Source organism: Vespula pensylvanica, chromosome 11 (assembly GCF_014466175.1).
Source record: "Vespula pensylvanica isolate Volc-1 chromosome 11, ASM1446617v1, whole genome shotgun sequence".
NCBI classification, from domain to species: Eukaryota; Metazoa; Arthropoda; class Insecta; order Hymenoptera; family Vespidae; genus Vespula; species Vespula pensylvanica.
The window spans coordinates 69031-92386 of NC_057695.1; the positions used below are offsets into that span (position 1 = coordinate 69031).

General features: G+C 28.7%; 7 protein-coding genes across 7 annotated transcripts; 6 read left to right on the top strand and 1 right to left on the bottom strand.

The window, feature by feature from the left end:
- The first annotated feature begins 105 nt into the window (after positions 1-105).
- On the top strand, positions 106-1581 carry LOC122632838 (proteasome subunit alpha type-7-1). The gene is made up of 6 exons (XM_043820070.1): positions 106-307; positions 482-608; positions 691-804; positions 891-1024; positions 1124-1306; positions 1397-1581. Exons 1-6 carry the CDS (start codon positions 206-208, stop codon positions 1484-1486), a joined length of 750 nt encoding a protein of 249 aa, XP_043676005.1. The 5' UTR covers positions 106-205; the 3' UTR covers positions 1487-1581.
- Positions 1582-2858, bottom strand: LOC122632840 (ER membrane protein complex subunit 5). Its single transcript, XM_043820073.1, has 3 exons — positions 2557-2858; positions 2294-2346; positions 1582-2217 (listed from the first exon to the last, which is right to left on the bottom strand). The coding sequence occupies exons 1-3, from the start codon at positions 2636-2638 to the stop codon at positions 2032-2034; spliced, it is 321 nt and encodes a 106-aa protein (XP_043676008.1). The 5' UTR covers positions 2639-2858; the 3' UTR covers positions 1582-2031.
- Positions 2859-2914: 56 nt separating this feature from the next.
- On the top strand, positions 2915-8611 carry LOC122632835 (mediator of RNA polymerase II transcription subunit 15). The gene is made up of 12 exons (XM_043820067.1): positions 2915-3152; positions 3353-3440; positions 3538-3589; positions 3675-3869; positions 5565-5818; positions 5909-6067; positions 6151-6269; positions 6359-6441; positions 6520-6681; positions 6767-7052; positions 7148-7247; positions 7341-8611. Exons 1-12 carry the CDS (start codon positions 3091-3093, stop codon positions 7668-7670), a joined length of 1890 nt encoding a protein of 629 aa, XP_043676002.1. The 5' UTR covers positions 2915-3090; the 3' UTR covers positions 7671-8611.
- LOC122632837 lies at positions 4361-5284 on the top strand. Its single transcript, XM_043820069.1, has one exon. It carries the CDS (start codon positions 4368-4370, stop codon positions 5208-5210), a length of 843 nt encoding a protein of 280 aa, XP_043676004.1. The 5' UTR covers positions 4361-4367; the 3' UTR covers positions 5211-5284.
- A 1661-nt stretch (positions 8612-10272) lies between the features above and the next one.
- On the top strand, positions 10273-11301 carry LOC122632856. The gene is made up of 4 exons (XM_043820100.1): positions 10273-10411; positions 10677-10822; positions 10953-11085; positions 11176-11301. The coding sequence occupies exons 1-4, from the start codon at positions 10325-10327 to the stop codon at positions 11224-11226; spliced, it is 417 nt and encodes a 138-aa protein (XP_043676035.1). The 5' UTR covers positions 10273-10324; the 3' UTR covers positions 11227-11301.
- Positions 11302-12305: 1004 nt separating this feature from the next.
- LOC122632855 (myotubularin-related protein DDB_G0290005-like) lies at positions 12306-17947 on the top strand. The gene is made up of 3 exons (XM_043820099.1): positions 12306-13366; positions 13968-14019; positions 14375-17947. The coding sequence occupies exons 1-3, from the start codon at positions 13224-13226 to the stop codon at positions 15692-15694; spliced, it is 1515 nt and encodes a 504-aa protein (XP_043676034.1). The 5' UTR covers positions 12306-13223; the 3' UTR covers positions 15695-17947.
- Positions 17948-20188: 2241 nt separating this feature from the next.
- On the top strand, positions 20189-23296 carry LOC122633144. The gene is made up of 5 exons (XM_043820712.1): positions 20189-20659; positions 20832-21373; positions 21529-21854; positions 21952-22260; positions 22394-23296. The coding sequence occupies exons 1-5, from the start codon at positions 20487-20489 to the stop codon at positions 22853-22855; spliced, it is 1812 nt and encodes a 603-aa protein (XP_043676647.1). The 5' UTR covers positions 20189-20486; the 3' UTR covers positions 22856-23296.
- Positions 23297-23356: the final 60 nt, after the last annotated feature.

The window sequence follows — 23356 nt, forward strand, 5'->3', positions numbered from 1 at the left end:
TTATAATTTGTTCTCCTTTCTTATTGGCGCGTTTTGAACTTTACCAACTTACAACGAATCACTTTTGACGTTTCGTTGCATCGAATTATGTTGCTCATACTGTAAAAGAAAAAAGATCTGGTCAGAATAAGCGGCAGCTTTAGGAAAACGGCAAAGTCATTTCGTGTTTTCTGACATTTCTTGTTAATATAAAAGCGCTCAAATCATGACAGCTAGGTACGATAGGGCGATAACAGTATTTTCGCCCGATGGACATTTACTTCAAGTAGAATACGCTCAGGAAGCTGTTAAAAAGGGATCAACAGCGGTATGTCGAATACCAATGGTTAACCTAACTTCTGCTTAATATTACTATTCGAAAATGCAATGTAATCCTTTCTAAGAATATATTTATTTTTAACTTAAATATATGTTCTTATTACAATATTAACATACTTTGTATTATGATTAACTCCTTTTTGAAGTTATGTTAATTCTTCAGGTTGGAGTACGGGGAAATGATGTTGTTGTCTTGGGCGTAGAAAAGAAATCTGTTGCTAAATTGCAGGAAGAACGTACTGTCCGTAAAATATGTCTTTTGGATGATCATGTTGTCATGGCATTTGCAGGTAATTTAAAATCGATTAGTATATGATGAAAAAGACAAAAATTTGTCACCATGACTAATCAATAATATAAAACTTTTTAAAGGATTAACTGCAGATGCTAGAGTATTAATAAATCGTGCACAAATAGAATGTCAAAGTCATAAATTAACTGTTGAAGATCCTGTTACTTTAGAATACATTACTAGGTATATTGCAGGTAGGCATTAGATAAGGTAACTTTGTTATTATAACTGTTATTTAGAAATATTAATTATCAAATATTTTATTTTAATTTTTTCTTAGGTTTAAAACAGAAGTATACACAAAGTAATGGTAGAAGACCTTTTGGTATATCATGTCTTTTAGCTGGTTTTGATTATGATGGTGTACCGCATTTATATCAAACAGAACCATCTGGTATATATTATGAGTGGAAGGTATTTTTATAATATTTGTCCTATCATTATAGTTTTTTTTAAACATTTTTTTTTTTTTTTTGTTATTTTCGTGCATTTTCTGCATATCTTGTCTTGTAGGCAAATGCAACAGGCAGAAGTGCAAAAACAGTACATGAATTTCTAGAAAAATATTATACACCTGAAGAAGTAGCAACAGAAAAAGGATCCATCAAATTAGCTATAAGAGCTTTATTGGAAGTAGTACAATCTGGGCAAAAGAATTTAGAAATAGCAGTCATGCGACGTGGACAACCTATGCAGGTCCTCTTTTAATTTGATTAAAAAGTTTTGATATAATATGAAATTTTATGTCTCATCATATTGTAAATTAATATTATCTTATTAATATAGATGTTAGACAGTGACACTATAGGAGAATATGTAACAGAGATTGAGAAAGAAAAGGAGGCAGAGGCTGAAAAGAAGAAACAAAAAAAGTGATGTACTTGTGTCCAAATACAGTACTATTATATTATTATAAATGTTTCTCATAAAATAAATATTTTGCAAATAGGTGAAAAACAGACGAAATACAATTTTCTTTTTGTACTATTTACTGCCATATGCATCATAAAGCACATATGCAAATCTTGCTATTCAGTATGTTTGTAAAAACATTTCATAAATTGAATTATACAATATTATAGAAATTGATATAACTTCATTTCATATGTCATTGTATAATTAACAATAAAGAACACATTTTGATTAAATTTCGTATGTTCATATACATGTGTGTTTGTATAAAAACTGCACTACTTACAAACCATAAAAATATGAAATATTCTTATCCTTGAAATTCACTATTTTATTTAAATATTTATAACATTTAATGAATCTGTGTAAAAATGAACTACTTCTGTGTTTAACATTGTCTTTTTGTTTTTAAATTGGTTTAAGGTTTAATAAATATACAAAGAGCTATTATTCTTCAATTAAATTATATCACATCCTAGAAATGAATAAAATTGTATATTCTATAATACTTAAATATAATCACGAGATAGTGATTTCCCACGGTGATTAAATATTTGAAATGATGGAAGATTTCTTAATGTTTCCCAAGATTTGTTTTCCAAATCAACAACTGCTCGTATTTCTTTAAAATCACCAGCTATGTACATTACACCATACATAACTATGAACAAACTTATTATACCTTGTATTAATATCTATAATCAACAATGTTATTAATATATGAATATCTTGTTATATATATAAATTATATAAATTAATATAGCTACTTACATCAATTGGTAAAGTAGTAAATTCTTGCTCAGTTATTCGCAAATATGATCTATCTATAAATATACATTTGATTATAACAAATTTTTTGTGACTTTACAGATATATATTAATTTGATCATGTCATAAACAAATAATTTATAAATCCATATGAATAGTAATTAATAACAAAATTTTTTAAATAAATTATATGGATAACTTAACCTACAATACGAATGAATTGATTTATAAATTAAATGTATTGAAAATTTACAAGTAATACTCACGTTGTGCAGCTGAATAAGCAGCATGCAACATGGAAATTACTCCAAGAAATGTTATGAATTTATGCATTGTTGTGGCTGGCATTTATATTATTTGTTATAAAAAATTATAAATATTGTTATGAACAATATATAAATAGTAGTACACCTTAACCTCTTTCTTCAATTTTTCACAAAAAAGTAAATAAGTCCTTTCGATTTTTAGTTCATTTTACATGAACATTAACAGATGGCGCTCAAGGTAATGTTCCATTTCATCAAGATGGAAGTTACCTATCTTCTTTAAAGTTGGATTTATGAAATATTGAAACCGTGGTGTAGTGTATTTATAAACTGTTTATGGCCTACTTGTATGCTGTGGTGCAGTGCGTTGTGCCCATGTGATAAGAGGAAGAAGTGTGTTTCACGTATAGACATTGTAGAAAAATTTGTAAAATATTGTAATATTATAAAAATAATTGATAGGACAGTAAATATATATTGATGTCCATTTAATAAGACTTAATCAGAGAAGATTTTCATAAAGAAAGAAAAAATATGGCAACCGATGAAAATTCCTGGCGAACTCAAAATTTTCGGCAAAGTGTAGTAGCAAAACTGTATGTTATTTTTAACATATTTTCAAGCATTATATATACATATATATATTGTAAATATACTTTTAAGTACTGCAGTTTAGTAAATTTTTATTATCTTTTTATGTTTATTATTATAAATATTTAGATATTTATTATTAATATTTTAAATAATATTCAAAGAATTAATTATATTAAAAGTTTCTATTCTGTTTTATGCATAGTGATGAAGCTGTGCAAATGTCAGGTATGCCTACAGCAAAAAATAGCATTGAGATGGAAAGTCATGTTTTTCAGAAGGCAAAAAGCAAGGTATATATATACATTGATATCAACATAGTAATGAATCTTCAAATTAATAAAATATCACTTGTCATATTCTAAATAAATAATAATTTTTATGTTATAGGAAGAATACTTAAGCTTCATTGCAAGACTTATCTTCCATGTTAGAGAAATGAGTAATTAATTAAATATTATTAATTATATACAGTAATACATCCCATAATATTAAACATTTTATAATTTTATTTATTTTTATCATAGATTCTAAAAAAGGAGCTGGAAATATTGCACCTGGTAATGCTGGAAGCGGTGGTCAAGGAATGCCAGATCCGATCGGTGCATTGCAAACTTTAGCAAGGCAGGGAACAGGCAATAATCAAATGATTGGGATGGGTGGACCTGGGCCTAATCCACAAGGCATTGTACCACAATCTTCTACAAATACAGCCACTAATCGTAAATATTAATTTAAATTATTCAACTTGCTATTATCAGTTTTTGCTGATATACTTAATGATTCATAAATTTTTATTTGGATCTGTTCATATTTATAGATTTTTATAAGACTTTGAATTGATTTTTCAGTCTTACTAATTAAATTAAAAAATTATTAAATTTTGAGGTAGGCTTTAAAAAATATAATTAAAATAAAAAAAATATAATTTTTTTGAAGAGAATGAATTTATCAACTGTCGGTAAATAATTTTATTACAATAATCTGGATATTTCTTTTTGAAACTTAATCGATAAAATAGAATAGTCATCATATATTTACATATATAACTGATCTTCATACAAAAATCTTTATTATATTTGGAAATATAAACGTATATATTATTAGAAACTTAACCTATGCGTGTATTAATTATAATTGAAAAAAAAATCGATCTGGCATTGATTTAATGCAAAATAGAATACAGTACTGTTTATAGTTAATTTCAAGCAGAAATAGAAATGTCAAATTTGAATAATTATTACTATGCTCAATATGCATCAATATCTGAAAGTGAACCTAATTATGATTCTGATAATCCAGAGGTTTTCGAAGCTCTTAAAAACTCTCCAACTCATATTCAATTTATTAATATCATTGAAAAAAGAAGAAACAAAGAATTATTATATGAACATTGGAAAAATATAATTCGTCATGAGTCAATTATAGAATTAAAAGATCAAATCAAAAAAGAATGTGGTATGAAAGTTCAATTAAGAGATAGAGTTGTAACATATATCTACAAGCCTGAAATAGATAATGATGGAAAATATTTTCGATTTAAATTTGTTTATCGTTATAGCAAAATATTACATAAATGGTATTTTTCTTTGGGTTGTAGTTTTTTACCTGATATATTAAAAATCAAAAATATATTAAAATATGATATATACAATCCGATTGGTCCTAAAATAATTAAGATCATGAAAAAAATGAGAGAAATTATAGATGCCTTTATAGAATCATATTTGTATATTTTTCAAATTATTGATTATGCAGAAAAAAAATATCCAGATATTGCATTTCAAGTAAATCGAAATCATACAAATTTAAAAATGTTATTGATGGAGAAGACATGGCCAAAGAGTATAAAGAAGATAAATACAACAGATATAATTATTGTTACCTTTACATTTGATAAAAATCTTGAAATTGACATTATTGATTTTGAATATCTATTCAATGAAAATGAATTAGTATCAGAAGATATAAAAAAAATGTATATAAATTTATTGTGGAATAAGTTAGAAGTTTTTATAAAATTACCTTTCTATGAAGCATTTACACATTTCATGGAAGAATGATGCATAATTATGAAGAAAATATTTTCTTGTTCTTCTATTAATTTTATTTCTTTACATAAATATATAAACATATGTTTGCAATTTAAATAAATAAAAATGCATTCATTATCTATTTATTTTATCCATTTCATTAAGTTTATAATATGATTTTGTATGATTTTTTTATATTTGATTTTTTATAATTAATTGTTATATATAACTTACGATTTTTTTGAGAGATAAACATGTTTATTATGTATAACAAACAAATGTTTCATTCTAATCCTAATACTTAATTATTAATAAATATACAAAATTATTATATAGGCTATATTTAATCTCACAACTGACTGTATTTCATTTTTGTTTCATAAGTCTTGCAAAGTTTAAATCAACGTCCTGGACAACCAATGACTATGCCTGGTTTGCCAAATAAAATGTCTGGAATGGGTATGATGCAATCTGTTGGTACTATGAGTCATATGAATGCAATTCAAGGTATGCAAAGTGGTGCAATTTTAACTCAAATTAATCAGATGAATCAAGGAAATATGCCACAGCAAATGAATCAAATGATCCCTACTCAAATGAATCAAATAACTACTGGACAAATGCAGCAGAATATGCAAGTAAATGTCCCTTGCATAGAATTGATTATTATTAAGATTATAAATCAATAATTTCTTTTTTGTATTAAATCAATATTGAACTTTTGTCAGAATCAAATGCAAAATCAATTGTCAGGACAAATGTCTAATCAGATTGGTGGGTCTATAAATAGTATGCAAACTAATATGCCTCAACAAATGAATCAAATTTCTTCTGGCCAGATGGGTCCTGCTCAAGTGACACAACAACTAAATCACATGCAAAGAAAAGTATGAAATATATACTTACAAAGAAATTTATTAATATTTTCCATGATATTTTAATGATACGAAATTTACTATCTCTCTTTTAGCCTGGAGAAATAATAAATACTGTATTTCCTGGTCCACGCAATGTTACTCCAAACCAATTCTTAAGACAAAGTCCATCTCCTTCTGCCCCTAGTCCAGCAGCTTTAGCAGCACCAGCAAGGTAATGTATTATTAATCTGTGTATATTTTTTATTAGAACATTTAAGTTCTTCTAAAAAAAATGAGTAAATTTTCAATATCTTTTTATAGTAATCAAATGGTAGCATCACCAGCTTTGGTACCATCTCCAAGTCCACAACATCCTATCATAGCAGGACCACAAAGATCTGTAGGTCAGTATATGCAAGTATAGAATAATCAAGTTTTCTAATAAGATTCTAAAGCAACATCAACAACAAATAATTTTTTAGGTATGGCACCATCTCCTAGTAGCTCATTAAATACTCCAGTAGCTGTGGGAGCAACACCTAGCCCTCAACAAGAAGATCAAGCATATAGAGACAAAGTTCGACAACTTAGTAAATATATAGAACCATTGAAAAGAATGATTTCCAGAATGGGAAATGATGGAAGTAAGAAATCATAAGATATATTTTGTTGATATGAATTTTATGATTTCATAAAAAAAATATGTAATTTTTATTTATGATAATCCAGATGTCGATAAACTAAGTAAAATGAAAAGATTGTTGGAGATTCTATCAACACCTAGTAAACGTATGCCGATGGAAACACTGTTAAAATGTGAGGTTGTATTAGAAAAAGTCGACTTCAAAAGGGGCGATGGCAGTGTCGGGCCACCTATAACAACTTTAAAAGAACATCATTTCTTTAGTCCACTTTTGGAAGCAGTAAGCACTCATTTACAAAGTCCGGTAGTAAATCATACTTTACAACGTACTTTTGGCCCATGTTTAGAGGCATTGTTTGGACCAGAGATCAAGTAAGAAAATATATTTTACGTCGTTGTATTTATAATTGATATATGATACGATTTTAGAAAGAAAATATTAAAAAACTTTGTACATTTGAAAACAGAACTTTACCACCGTTGAAGAAACAGAAGATAGAGGAACCACCTAGTGAAATACCAGATGTTTTACAAGGAGAAATAGCACGTCTTGATCAACGATTCAAAGTAATTATATACTTCTATATTATTTATAACGTACCTATAGAAAAATGTAAATAATCTTATACCAAGTTTTTATCCCGACACATATACGTATAGGTAAGCTTGGATCCAGCACAACAAAATGGTTCTAAATGCATACAATTAATATGCTGGTTGGATGATCGCCATTTACCATGTGTACCACCCGTATCGGTCATTGTACCTGCTGATTATCCTTTAACACCACCGCGTTGTGTTATGACGCCTCACGAATATACCACAACATTCCTTTGTGCCGTTCAAAAGGCACTGAACGCTCGTATTGCAAAACTTCCACGTCATTTCTCTGTATCACAGTTACTCGATACTTGGGAAATGAGTGTAAGACAAGCGAGTGCCCCAACGCAAACTCCTGTTACAGCTAGTACGGTCTTAATGAGTCTATAGCACAATTTTCTAAACGATTGACTTACTGTATCCTTATAATATAATATAATTATTGTATCAAACTCTTTATTTTAGTATATACGAAATGCTTACCAAAAAGTTGAACGGAGATTATGTGTGTGTGTGTGCGCGTGCGTATGTGTTTTCAAAATCTTATCATCGTCCAAAATAAATGACATACATTCCTTGAAATAATAATGAAAAACCTGTACAATTATTTGTTCTTCGCACTTATCTAAACTCTTAAATCTTTTATATCCTTATCGCAATTTATTTTTAGAGTCACTAATTCAATAGTTCTATTAGGTATGTTGAGATTATAAGATACAATACGTGATCTGTAAAACTCGTACGTTCACTGAGGAACCTACAATAGAAATGATATTATCGGAATCAACCGTGAACACTAATGCGCATGTCACCCTTTAACAATAAAATGAAAAATCGGAGAAAATAAGTAAAACGACGAACGTTTAAAATAATTATACTTAAACGTTGACGGTGTAAAACGACGAGTAAATAATAAAAAAGTTAAAACCGAGAAGAATAAGTAAAACAATGGATTTCAAAAGTAAAAATATTCTCGGTATGAGACAACGAATCAATAAACAAGTTCTCTCGATCGATGATGAATATAAAATTGCTCATTTATGGGAAATAGAAAATTACTATGATAATAACACTCATTGTCTGGTCGAACGAACACATTTATTCTATACGAGAAAAGGGATGTAACACGATATTTTTTCAAAATGATCAGTCTTAGGCATCTCATAAAACATATGTTCACTTTCGAACACCTTTGTTGGCGTTATAAGTATTGTTTATCTTTGATAGGCTGTTGGCCACCATTATATTCTAAAAGACAATTATTTAAAAGATTTTTCGTCAATTTATGTATAGTGACTTTGATTTTAATACAGGTGAATTTTTCTTTCAAACTTTTGATTCTATTGATCAACCTGTACAAATTCTTATCGTGATTCTTATACGCACATATAATTGTTAAATTATATTGTTATATTAGATATTTGCTCTTATCACTTCGGCAAACGAATTGGATGCAATTATTGAAATATTGAGCTATCTTTTACCTCTGTTAGGCATGAACACGCCTTATTTTGCTGTATACGTAAATATTGAAAAGGTAATTTACATATATATAATTGTATTTCTATTATTTTCAAAAACAAACAAAATTTATTATCTTCCATTCACAGACTCTTTATTTCTACAATCATTGTATTACTGATTGGAAGAAATTAGAAAGTGAAGAAGAACGTAACATTTTTCGAAAGTACGTTAAAGATAATACTAATTATGCTATTATACTAACTGGTAAGACGAGACAACTTTCACATTTTTTTAAATATGCATCAAAAAATAGTTATCAATTATTTATATAATAAATTAGTCATCATTTATGAAGAGACTATTATAAAAACAAATTTTTTTCAAAATGTAAATTCTGTGAAACATAAATTTATATTGAATCGTGACGTAAAATTTTATAAGAATTCAGCTTAGTATAGTAAATTTATCGTAAATAATTATTTCATTAAAACCCCATAATATTAATATTTATTCAGAAATATCAATTAATCAAAATTCGAATGGAATCCTATATTACGATTTTAAATATTGCAGAGAAATAAAAATTTTAAAAATGTGTGTATGTGTGTGTATTATGAGAATGAAAATTTTCTTTTTATTGTAAATATAAATTTCAGTAATATTCCACCTAATTGGTTATGGATTAATATTTATTTCATTAAAACCCATATATTTGGATATCGTTTCACCTCTGAACGAAACTCGATCACGTCAGACTGTCATTCCCGTTGAATTTTTTTTCATTGATAAAGACGAATATTTCTATTTGACATTCTTTATTATTTTTATAACTGGCTTTGTAAGTGGATTTGCCACAGTAACTTCTTTGAATCTACTTTTCTATGGAGTACAACATGGTTGTGCATTATTCGAATATGTTGGGTAAGATTCATTAAAATTATTCAAGGATCATTCTACATTATTGAATAATTGTTTTTGATTTCCCTATGATTGTGCCCTTAAATATTGCATTTTTTTTTTTTTTTTTAGATATAAATTAGAACATTTGATCGACGAAAATGAATTTAATCAAGACATACCGATCTCTAGAATTTATGAGAAGATACATCAAAGAATAATTAATAATGTTAATTTACATAAAAGAGCTATTGAGTTAGTATATATACATATAATAATTACTATATATATACTATATACATTAAGCATTTATACTAGTAGGAATTTATTTTTATATACATATCGTACGAATACTTAACAATAGTAATAAAATAGTAGTATTATATTAATATTGTTAGTATTATTACTTATATACCCAGCGGGAGACATATTCGTATAGTACAATATATATTTTTATACCTCTGCTATATGAATAAATAGCTCTACTATATATATATAAATAGTATTACATAGTAATATCATAGTAGTAATTATTATTTTGATTTTATTTGATTGAAAAAAAAATCGCAATGAAATGATCATAAAAAATAATTATAAAATTGTAATAATAATCGATCCGAAATAATATTCGTTCCTAATGATGATCAAAATAACCTAAAATTCTAATTTCTTTTTGAAGATATATGGACGTTCTTAATTCGATATGCGGATACTTTTTCTTCATAGCGATATTACTTGAAGTTCTAATCATCGGCGTCGATTTTCTCAAAGTGAGTGATTATTGCCTCAATTATAATTAATCATTATAGTAATACGTATTAAGAGCACATGAGATACGAACTGATAACATTATCGTCAGTTATATATTTACGAAACAGTGATATATTTACGAAGATCCTCTGTGGTCAGTCTTCAATTTATTGAAGAATATTTTTATTGAATTCAACTAAATAGATAAATAAATAAAAAGAGGAAAGAAAAATATTTGTTAACGAAATCTGTGTGAAAAGGTCTAACAAAAATTTTTTGTCGTAGTTGCAAGTCACCACAAATAATAATGCATTTAAGGAGCAACTTTTCTTGTTAATTTGTTATATACCTTCTAATATTTTTGTGGTGTATGTAACTTGTAATATGGGACAAAAAGTATTAGATACCAGTGCGGACGTGCTCGAAAAGGCGTAAATATTTTTTGTTCTTCCTTTTGCACCTCTATTTCGTATATATGCATATGATTTTTCTTCTGAAAAAAATGACAGTTTAATAAACAACAGCATATTCAAAATTAAATAATATCATTGTCTTTTATAGACGTATGGTACCATGGTATTTACTTACACCGACAATGCAAAAGGAAGGTATATTAATAATGATTAGAAGTATGAAACCATGTTACTTAACTATCGGAAAAATGTTCGTCTCGTCTCATGAACTTTTTACTTCGGTAAGATAAATAATATCAAACGTGATATTTATATATCGAAAGATATTTGCCTTAAAAATCTTCATTCATTCTTTTTTATTTTTATTAAAGATCGTACGAACAGCGATATCTTACGCAACTATGGTTCATTCATTAGAATAATCGATTGATTTCGATCGATTGACTACAGATGCAAAGAAGATGGAATAGTAGTTGCATGTTGATCAATTGCACTTTCAAAAAAAATTTAATATTTATAACACTGAGCAAATAAAATATCGGGGAAATTTATCACGATATATTTAGCAATTGCATTTAATGAAAATTCAATAAAACAAACGATTTTCTTTGGATTTTGAAATGGCGGCAAATTTGAAAATATTCGATACTATTAATACTTACTTAACATTACACAAATACATAAATCGTAAATACTATATATATTTATAATTTCTATATATAAATATATATATATATATATATATATATAGCTATATATATATAAAGCTTCGATTTATTTAATGTTTTATTTCTAACATATATTGTAATTTATATTTTCAATAATTATTTTTTTCTTTAATTTGCGATCATACATAAAATGTCTGCCATATCTACTTACAATTTACAAAATTATAAAAAATTCATGTTTCTTTTTTAATTATAATCGTACTATACTTATCAGTAATACATAACCATGATTGCATAATAATATACACGATCTAAAGTCTTCTCCCCACTTCCAAATTTAGGAATTACGTAGTAACCATATAACTCAATGTTATTTGAACTGCAGTTAAGTTGCAATTCAACGACAACGAGGTCGCAGATCAATGAATTATTTTACATGATTGCTAAGAAAGATACGCAAAAATCTCTGCGATTACCGATACATGTATATATACACACGCACACACACACACGCACATACACACCAAGAGCAAAAATGCATACGTGCATTTCAGAAATCTTTTGCATTACCATGGACTTTTCGAAGTAAAGATACGAGACTCAATGCACATAAAAAACATATATTTCGCGAACACAAACATATGCACACAAATGATGTATGAATACGAAAATGCATTTCCTTCTGGTGATATTATATTTATAATGAATTTTTTTAGGATAACTTTTCGATAACATGGCTATTAAAGGTATGAAAATTTTGAATAAAAAATTAGTAAGTGTAATAAAATATAATAGAACATTTCAATTAGAAATGTTTTCGAATTTTCGAGAATTGTATTCATAGAAACGCGCCATAAGAGAGAATATTTCTTGTACTCTCGTGCTTCTCTAATGTTTGACATTGGAATTTACCAACGCGAAGGGAGGTGCAGTACCGGTTGCACGCGTGTGGCGTACATCGAATGCTATGACAGTTTCCTTCGAATTTTTCGTCTAGAAAGTTACGTAAAAGTTTATCGTTTCATCATTGAATCAGTGCTTCGATGTTAAAGAAAGAAAAGGAAATTAAGAAATTCTTTGATCTTAATTTATTGCCGATACACGATTCCATTCGATTCGTGAACTTTCTTAAAGGATAAAAAACATAAAAACGTTCTTGCGCGTCTCTCCGACATCGAAGGAATCAGACGACATTATATGGCGTCGTTGTACACGAAGAACTCGACATTTCTTTTATTACGTTATAAAGTATCTTTGAATCACTTGAATTAGTTCGTCGCGTCGTTAGGGAGACTTTCGCGCGTAACCTTCTTTACGAACGCATTTGGAAAGAGAGAGAAGAGAGATAAGAAAGCGAGAGAGAGAGAGAAAATACATATACATATCCATACGTAGTGTAAGAAAAAGAGACAAAAAGTGTGGGACCAGCTTGAGTTTATTCGATTAAGGAAGAGAGAAAGAGAGAGAGAGAGAGAGAGAGAGAGAGAGAGAGAAAGAGAGAAAGAAAAAGAGAGGGAAGATCCAAAGGTACGGACTTCTTATCACTTTGATCTTCAAAAATAAATTAAAAGACGTATCTAACAAAGATTAGACGTGCGGCTAAAAAAATTAGAAAAAAAAAAGAGAAGCCGAAAAAGTACGAAAAAATAAAAGGATAAAAAATAAAATAAAATAAAGGGCGTGGATTGTATCTGTAGGACGACTAATTAAGCATACAGACATACACGATATAAAAACGTTTACCATAAGCCATGGGTAAGACGCCAAAGAAGGCGGCCCCTGGAGGCGATGAGAGGAATTTATACGTTCGGAGAATCAAGGCAACGACCGCGTCGTCAAAAAATTCTGAATCTATCTTACCTGAGGGACAACGCGAGTCGGAGAATTCGAACAGGTTTGTAAAATTAATAAGATACAATAAAGCAGTTACTTCATTACATTGTATTCTGTTTTCTGCATATAATTCATAATTGGGGTTCATCTATACTTTTAAGATTCTTTATATTTCTTATAGTAATCTGCAAAAGTTTTACATTAACAAACAAGTTTACTTTAATTGTATTCTTTTATTACTTGTATATTTGTATTAGAACTTGTAAATGTTTGGCTTTGTTGATACCAGATTTAATTAGATATCGGGTACATCCGTATAATTTGTATAGAGTACGAGTTTGATGCAAAGATAATCTAATTTTTAAATATCGGTATGGAATGGTTAGTACAAACTATGGAAATTGAATTAAATGAAATTACATGTCAATTGAAGCTTCGATTATATTTTGTGATTGGTTTAGACGATATCTGTTACTTTCGATTACTCGTCGTAGGAAAATAGTTATGAAAATAACGCAATTTAATTTAATTTCCATAAAGATTTGTAAAATTTTTACCTCTCATCACCTCCAGTATTTGTTTAAATGTTTATGGTATAAAGATATTAATTATATACTGTATTTGTTGGCATTAATTTTAAGAATTGATTTATTTTGTTACAGACCAAAGCTGAGTAATATACAGAAAAAAGTACTTCCTAGTTCTACGAAAAAAGTAAGTTGAAAATCAAGTTTTTAAAAATTTTACTTGATATATAAAATAGTTTATTTTTATTATATGAATTATTAATAGTTTTTGCAATTCATATTAGTGATTAAACAGTTTTTATAACTAAAGTTTTTATAAGTAAGTAAATTTATCTTAATTTCTGCCTTAGATGGTAAGGACCTTGATTGTTATCTCCAACCACATCCCTTGATAACGTACTATAATAAAAAAATCTTGATAACGTACTATCATAAAAAAATTAGAAAAGAAAACAAATTATATTTGTGTATTTAAATCAATATATATTTTTTTACTTGCCATTTAAAAAAATATTAAAGGATAATAATATATTTTGTTTCAGAGTAAACTTCATAGTGCAGCATATAGTTTGAATCAATCAACAAAGAATTTAACTAAGGATATTAATAAAGAAAGTAAAGTGCAAAGTACGCTTCAACATTTACGAATAACAAAGCAAAAGATGCAGCCTAAACCGGAAGAATCAGAAACAACAAGTAGTATATCTACAGAGAAAGATGAAAAGGAAGAAATTATAAGTGATGTAGGTAACAAAAAAGAAGAAGCTGCAACCAAAGAGAGTAATACTAATCATATAACGGATGAACAAGATTCTACATTGAGTACGAATACTGAGAAAAAGACTGCAGAGAGTATAGAAGAAGATATAACACCAATGCAAAATGAAATTAAATTACAGGATAAAGAGAATGACAAAAAAGAAAATTTAGAAGAGAATAACAAAGAATTTGGAGAAGAAGAACAAGACGAAGTACAAATAAATTTGCAATTGGAGGATAGTCCTATGAAATCACAAGAAAGTGCATCTACTGTTAGTATAACAAATGATGAAAATGAATCGGAGGAATTATCTCAAACGCAAGAAGTAAACGATAACACAAAAGAAAAGAAAAGTTCACAAACAGAATCTGAAGCAGGAACAGAAAGTTGTTCCATAGATATAGTAGAATCTGTAACGTCTGAATTATTTGAGGTATCTGAATCTCTAAGTCAGCAGGACACTAAAAAAGAAAGAGAAAACTTTGAGCAAAATGCAAAGAATGAAATATCAAATATAAATTATGATTCATCAGTGACATTAAAAGATGTACAAATTAAATTAAATGATTGTCTTAAAGAAAAATTTAAGCACGTTGAAGTATGTGATGTTGATAATACGTCTAACTTATCTTCAAGCGATACTTTTGGTAAAACTTTGCGGAATATTTCTGGAAGATCCGCTATCAATAGATTTCGACATACATCATCGTTCGATTATAGGTTTTCTCCAAATGATACACAGTTAACAAACGTATCAATGTTATCGACACCACGAAGAGAAACAGCAAATGTAAAAATTTTACATTACAATACAGGATTAGCAGATATGTCCAGTAATGGTAGTCCTGTAGAAAGAAAACGTAAACTTGAATCGCCAGATTCGATTACTATAAAGAAACAAAAAACAGAACAGAGTAGTTTGCTGAATACATCAATGGATCTTTTGAGGGGGTTGCGTAAACCAATACAAATTTCGACACCAAATGTAAGTTACAAGGTACAATCTGATAAATTAAATATTAGAGAAATAAATGATGGTAATGATAAGTTTTTACCAACACATACTGATGATGGTACAAAAAAGTGGTGTGTCATTATGTAAAATAATGAAAAAACTGAATTATTATCTATAAGTATTTTTCTATTCTTCATAATTATAGGAGAAGTAATAATCCTAATCTGTATGTTAATAATAATGTTAAAAGGTTTTTTTTTCTTTTTTTTTTTTTTTTTTTAACTTGCCTAGTATAGAGTTTATACATACAGAAAGCATATGTACATGTTTTCCTTTGTATATCTTGATAAAGACATTGCACAGTAGAATTTACTTCTCCTATAAGTCTTATATATATATATATTTAAGAGTCTATATGCCTTCTTGCATAAGAGTATAAAAAAAGAAAAAAAAGCACCCAGAAACTTTGAATAGAAGAATTCGTATTAATATGTCTGATTCATGATCAAACATTTATATGATAAAAAAGATATTTTAGATTATATTGAATAGTAGAAAAAGAGACGTTATTACAGAGATAGAGAAGAGTTTAGAAATTTTTTTAGTCATCCAAGTATACCAACTTGTGTGTTGCTTGTTATTTGAATCTGTTCGCAAGTAAAATAATTCATATTAGTATAGATTCATTGCAAATATTTCTAGAGATTCTATATTAATTTGAAAAATATATTTATGTTACTATATGGGAAATCTCACGAACTACATTGCAAATCTAAATATCATACATGCATAATTTTTTGCACAACTGCACAAACTGTATCTATCAAGTACAGTAATTTGTAAACGTCGCTATATTGCAAAAATAAACAAAAACGAATTGTATGCTTCAAAAAATAACTGAATTACTTTAGAAAATTACTTTCAAAAACTTTCGATTATAAATTCTGTAACAGTTTGGGTTAAATTCAATTTATTAAAAATACATTTTGATATAGTCTGTGTTTTAAACTAATTATAATAATAAATCGACTGGACGGGCAGATCTCATAGCTTGAAAATATATTTTAAGCTTAAAAGAATACATAGAGATTTATAAGTAATTAATGAGCCATTATGATATACTACTTTACATCAAAATCCTCATTAAGTTGATACGATAATTTGTTTGAGAGTAGCCAAAAGCTTTAATATTAGTCATATCTTTATGATATACATATACATATACATATACATATACATATATATATATATATACACACACATATATGTGTGTGTATATATTATACTCTCAAATAATTTTTTATAGTCATAAAAGAAGTCACAAAAGAAAAAAAAATCCATCCTTCAAAATACATGACAGAGCCTGTAATAAATTTTTCATGGAAATTAACATAAAATATATATAAAAAGAGAGAGAGAGAGAGAGAGAGAGAGAGAGAAGGCTTAATCAATAATTTCCATTTTTAGATCCATCCTTAGATCATTCAATAAAATGTAAATTTAATGTATTTTCATAATAAATACTTGTGCAAAGGCTCGGCATTTATAAATAACTGTACAAAAAATTTTGGACATTTTTTAATAACAAGTAGAGAGAATGTATCAATTAAGTTGCCTTATCTCGATTTGATGATATATGAAACACATTATTTTAAATAACAGATAATTAACATTCAGTATACATATATAAAGATACGTTCATAATCGAATCGTATCTTTAAATAAATGAAATAGATTTTTATTTCAATGTAGAAGTTAATATAGTCTTATTATCATGCAAATTATAAAGGGTACAAATATTGTACATTGTAGTAAGAAGCATGAAGTATAAAGGAAAAAAGCGAAAATAGCTCCCTGCATAAAAAAAAAAAGAAAAAAAAAGAAAAGACAAAAAATTCACCATAAGATTTTGATCCATTTTTTAATCGTTCGTTAACCTTTATTATCGTTTTTCTTATAACTGCAAAAAGTTTGTAAAAACAAAAAAATATTGTTTGACTTTTACATCTATGACTATTATTGAATGTAATAATTAAACAATTTTCTTTTTAATTTATATTTTTTTTCCTTTTTTTACTGCGAATTATTCCGTTCGTCCAAATGTGTGAAAATGGATTGTTCAATTGTAATGATTTTTTTTTACCTCTGCGTGCCGATATTGCGTATCGTAAATTCTCTTGCAATAAATAAATAACGAAACAAAAAAAAAGAAAAAGTTGCATCGATATTTGAAAAGAAGAAATAAATAAATAAAGAGAAAATGCAAATATCGATGATTACCTCTGATCGAAGTATCGAAATAGATCGATGTAATTTTATATTTGTTAATTGAATATGAGCGTCAAAAAGTAAATAATGTATATAGAAGAATGAGTTTTAATAAATTTCTTAAACTGTAAACATCAGTTTGTATCAAATATTATAGGTACAATAGTGTAACAATGATGATAAAAATAATATTGTAATAATAATAATAATAATAATGCGGAACATAGAACGGAACGTATCAGGCGTATATATGCGTCCTCGAAAAATTAATGTTCAGGTGTACGAAGAACGTATCAAAGGTCGTAAACGCTCCGTAAAATAGCGTTGAGTTGTCACAGATGTGTTCCATTCATGGAAAACATATTATTTTATTTTACAAGAGCGGTGAAGCGAAAGGGTTAATGAACGGTGTATCATGTGAGTCAGAGACGGAAGTAGGCAGATCCGTATCTCATTAATTGTTATCATTATTATTATTACAATGTTTTTTTTTTTGTTCTTTTTCGGTAACTCAAGTACCTCTTTAATTATTCTTCGTTTTAATAGTAGGAAAAAAAAAAAAACCAGAAAAAAGATGTAGCGGAAAATTCTACTTTTACATTTAAAACCTGGTTATCCATTTCTCAGAACTCTCTCGAAGAAGGGAGACATCTTAGAGACCACTAACTTGAGAAATTGACAGGTTAATACGCAGGAAGAGATATTCCTCATGGTTATTAACGTATACGGAAAGAAAGTTTCCGGATTTCTTTGGTTGTATGTGTATATTCATATATATATATATATATATATACATCATATACATACATATATAAAATATAGTATCATATATATATATATATGTCGATGGTGCTATACTACTCATCGACTTGTCTCATACCGGTATGCAGGTTAGTAGGTCGCCATCACATCTCAGCAATGATTCGAAGTACCCAGAAACTGAGATCACACGATGCCATCTAAAATTCGTTAAATGTGTCTATATACATACACACACCGTACACACAGTTTTAGTCAGATTCATTTTTAATTTTCCAATAAAATTGACAAAAGAAAAATTACCATTATATTCTCTTTTGAATATCTTGAATTCTGACATTTTCATTTTCCCGCTAAACCAATCGCTTCGTTTCTCTCTGCCAATCAGATTCATTGTTTTATTTTCCAATTATATTCCAACGAAATATATCAAAGAAAATTGTCGATCGAATTTAAAAAAAGAAAAAAGGAAAAAAAAAAACCCGAATGAAATAGAAATTAATTTATGTAGATAAAAATTATATAAAAGTATTATGAAATAATTTCTTTTTTAAAATTGATTCAATATGATAATACCAATATATGTAGGTTAAATATATCGATTTTAAACAGGTGATAATATTTATATATGCATATATATATACATATATAAAATCAATTTTGAAAATTAAAAAAAATTGTTGGGAAGTGTTGCGTTATTTTTTTTCACCGATTTATAAAAAATTCTTACAAGCATCTATCGTGTAGAAAAAATGTAGAATGCTTGAAAACTTCAATTCCTTTCCATCTCGTCCTTCTCTCTCCCTCTCTCTCTCTCTCTCTCTCTCTCTCTCTCTCTCTCTCTTTCTCTTTCTCACACATAACATACACATATTCTTTCTTACTCCTTCTTACTATCTTTCTTTCACTCACTCTTTCTTGCTATCTTTCTCTTTCACTTATCTTTTTCTTTTACTCGTTCGTTCACGATTCTTCCCACCACACGATATCATCTCACATCCGCCGGTCCAAACGAGGTTTCGTGCACTTTCGAAGACAGAGATGAGAATTTTGTTACTCGGTTCTTTCTTCGTAAACCAAAGGTCTGTCTGGCCTGATCATTCGAGAATTTGCGATTGACAAAAGCGAAACAACCAAATTGAAAAGGTTAAATCATCGTTATAAGTATATTTATATTACTATGCTTATAATTGTTCAAGTAGTTTGCTTTGAATTATTTATTTAAATGTGTGGATAAATATTTAACAACGTGAGTCGTGTGTGATGGGAACCAGTGTGTGTACGTGTATGAAAATTTTATACGGAAGTGAAAATTCGATAGCAAGAAACAAATGATTTATTATTTATTCATTTATTTATTTATTTATTAAAGAGTTATATTCGTTGTTCGTCCATTCGAGAAAATGATATTTCAAATAGTGCTTTTGTTTCGCGCGAAATTTCGTCGTGATTGATTCAAATTAGTCATCAAAAGTGCCATTTAATTCTTTGTTTTTTTTTTTTTTTATAACAGGAAACTGTGTACGTCTCTGATACATCATAAATATTCAATTTTTTAATTTATTATAAACGATCGATCTGTCAACAAAAAGATAAAGAGAGAGAGAGAGAGAGAAAACAGCCCAAAAGATTCTCATTCGAAAAATTCTCGATCGCTGATTGGTCTGTTCTTAAAAAGTGGATCGTCTGCCCTACAGCTATAGGTCATCTTATGTATTATGATGATTGGTTCGTGAAAAAAGAAAATGACGATCGCGTGATTTAAAAAAAGAAAACTTTTATTTTTCAAATGCAACAGTACAATTTTCGAACATGATTTATGTTAATTACATGTTGGCTACTTTCGTTTTATAAAAAGATTGTCTATGTGTATGAATGATGATGTAAATGATATAAAATATCCAAGTGAAAAATGAATAGACGAATGAGTCTACCAGGTGGACTAAATTCCTGTGAAAGGATAAGACCGGAAAGACCAAGAAATCCGATTCAAAAGTTAATATGGAGTCCAAATTCTCAATTTCAAATAGATCAAATAGGAATATTGGAGAACGAAGGATCGAATCCACGTATGGCCTTGAGAAGGTAATAGACTAATACAATTCAAAACGAGTAAATGAGTAATATGTATATATTATATTACATTATTTGTTAATGATAATGTAGATATCTCTTTTACCGACGAAAAAGTTAAATATTCGTAGGCATATGAAAATCAATAAAGAAAATCTTTTTCCTTTTCCTCTTTTTTTATTAGATTACTTCGACTTTACGAAGGTAGACAATTTCGTGAAGCGGCAGCTTTTTTGATGAAGTTACCACAGTATACTTTGAAAACAGCTTTACCAGACATTCCAGTGGATTTATTGATCGAAACTTTACCGCATAGCTTAACTTTGCTCGAAGCTCTTTATTGTAGACTTGTAGAATTAAATGTTACTGATACAAAGATCTTAAGAGTAGAACAAGTTCTTTGGAAGGTGGTGCAATTGTTATCGAATAATCAGGATCATACACGTCCAAAGATTTGGTGTAAACTGTTGATGTCTTTAAACAGATTGTCACCTAATACAAAAAATATATTGACTTCGAGAAAAAAAGCTATAGAAAGAGCAGTCGAAGGACTTGGGAAACATGGTTTAGTACCTTCAAGTTTGGAAGGTTCAACTAACTCGATGAATTCGAATTTGGTACCACTTCCTGTTGTTCTTAGAGAACAACTCGAGGCACGTATCGAAGCGTATAAACTCGCAGTTCATAAATTAGAAAGTTTTGGAAAAAATACAGGAGTTCATAAAGGTATCGAATTATAAATCAAATTAAATATTCTGTCGATGCAAATTAAGAAGCGAGAGTTGTACGTCCGGTTCGAATGTAAACATCAAATACACACACACACACACACACATATATATATGTGTATGTATATATATGATTATCGTTTTATCTTTCAGTGGATCAAGGCGTGCAAGCTGCCTCGCATCAGCGTCAACTTTCGCTAAAATACAGTGAAGTTCAACAGAGATTAATAGATAACCAAAGCCTATTGAATACATTGGAGAAAGCTGGCAATCCGTACAATCTGGAAAGTTTATTGGTAGAATTGAAACGTCGGATTGAACACGACAAGGAAGCTCTCAGACAATGGACAGCTTTGAGAAAATCTATTGGTTTAGCGGGGACTAAAAATCCGACGTTGGCTGCAAACTTGTTAAAATTTTCAAAGGGTTGTTCTTTAACTTTGCAACTTATATGCGATGAGGGTTCATCGGTAGAAAAGGTCGGTCGTAAATTCGGAGATTTAAAAGGGGAAAAAAAAAAGAGAAAAAAAGAAAAAAAGTAATACAAGATCCATTGAAATAATTGTTTCTTTTCAGATATATTCTTCGCCGATACATTTCGAGAACGAGTACGAAGAAGAATCATGTAGTACTGGATATCATACCGACGAAAGTCGAACACCGGAACCGGTAGTAGTAGTTGCAAACAAAAGACATGAACTTTTCAATAGGGAAGAAAGTTCTCAAGTGTTGATTTCCGGCGATTTACCGGTCGAGCGTTTATCCAAACGATATGGCATGTTGTATGCACAGGCACATTTGCATACTCTTGATGCACTTGATACCTTGCGTCCTCTCGACGATGCACCTGAATTAAAAGCTAAGATACTTTATTCCGTAGTCGTGGTAAGTTATTAACCTTTTCGTATCAGTTCGATATCAGTTTATCATAATTAGCTTTTTAATTATGATACATATCTACATACGAAAGGACAAACATTCGATATTAGAATTATGATTATTAATCATTATCTTGTAGTTATCATGGCGTTTAGCTGGAATGATCCAAACATATAGACGTCTAGAAGCATTAAATATTTTAAATGGTACAACTAGCGGTGTACCATTGGTTGCAAATATCGAGGAATGTATAATTAGACAATTAGCTACCAGTGGTGCTCAAAGTGGTGTACAGGAAGTAGTCGAGCAAGTGATCAATCAACTGGAACGAACGTTGTACGATTTACCGTGTTTAAAAGAATGCACGGAAATAAAAAGATACGCTTCCATGTGCGCTGGTTTGGCATGGGTTTGTTTGGCTCGTAATACGCCTCTGGTATTGGACGTTGCACAGGATATCGAATTTCGAAGGGAAGTTCATTCGAGGCATCACAGTTCCTCAAATCCAAATGGAACGAGAATAAAATCGGTATTATGGCCAGGTTTACGAGAAGGTTATCAAGGTTCTTGTCTTCACAAAGCTGTTGTTGTAACCGTATAATGATATACGGTGAATTAACAATAAAATTATAGATTCTTTTTTTGGGGGGAGGATGACTTTTGTTATTAACGTTATATACGATGTAATACACATACAGAACATGACATGGATATCATTAGATATCGAAAAACCATATCAAACTTTTTGTACCTTGATATAATTAAAATCCAGAGACTATAACTATTATAATCTTAATTTTAAAAGTTATGAAATAAGAATTAATATCTTCCTCTGAATAATAATTTTGATATTACTTATTAGTAACCATTATCGATGACGGAAATTCTTTTTGGGAATAAGAAGATCAAAAATTATAGTCATATTTTATATATCATATAATTAGACGATTAAGTTTCCATTAAAGGAAACTCAAATATAATATTATCTAATTTAACGATAATCCAACAAGTTATCTAACCTGCCCTTTGTTCGAAAGAAAATCAATTTTCGCGCCAATTAATATAAGCATCGATTAATCGATACATACAAACTCATCTTATT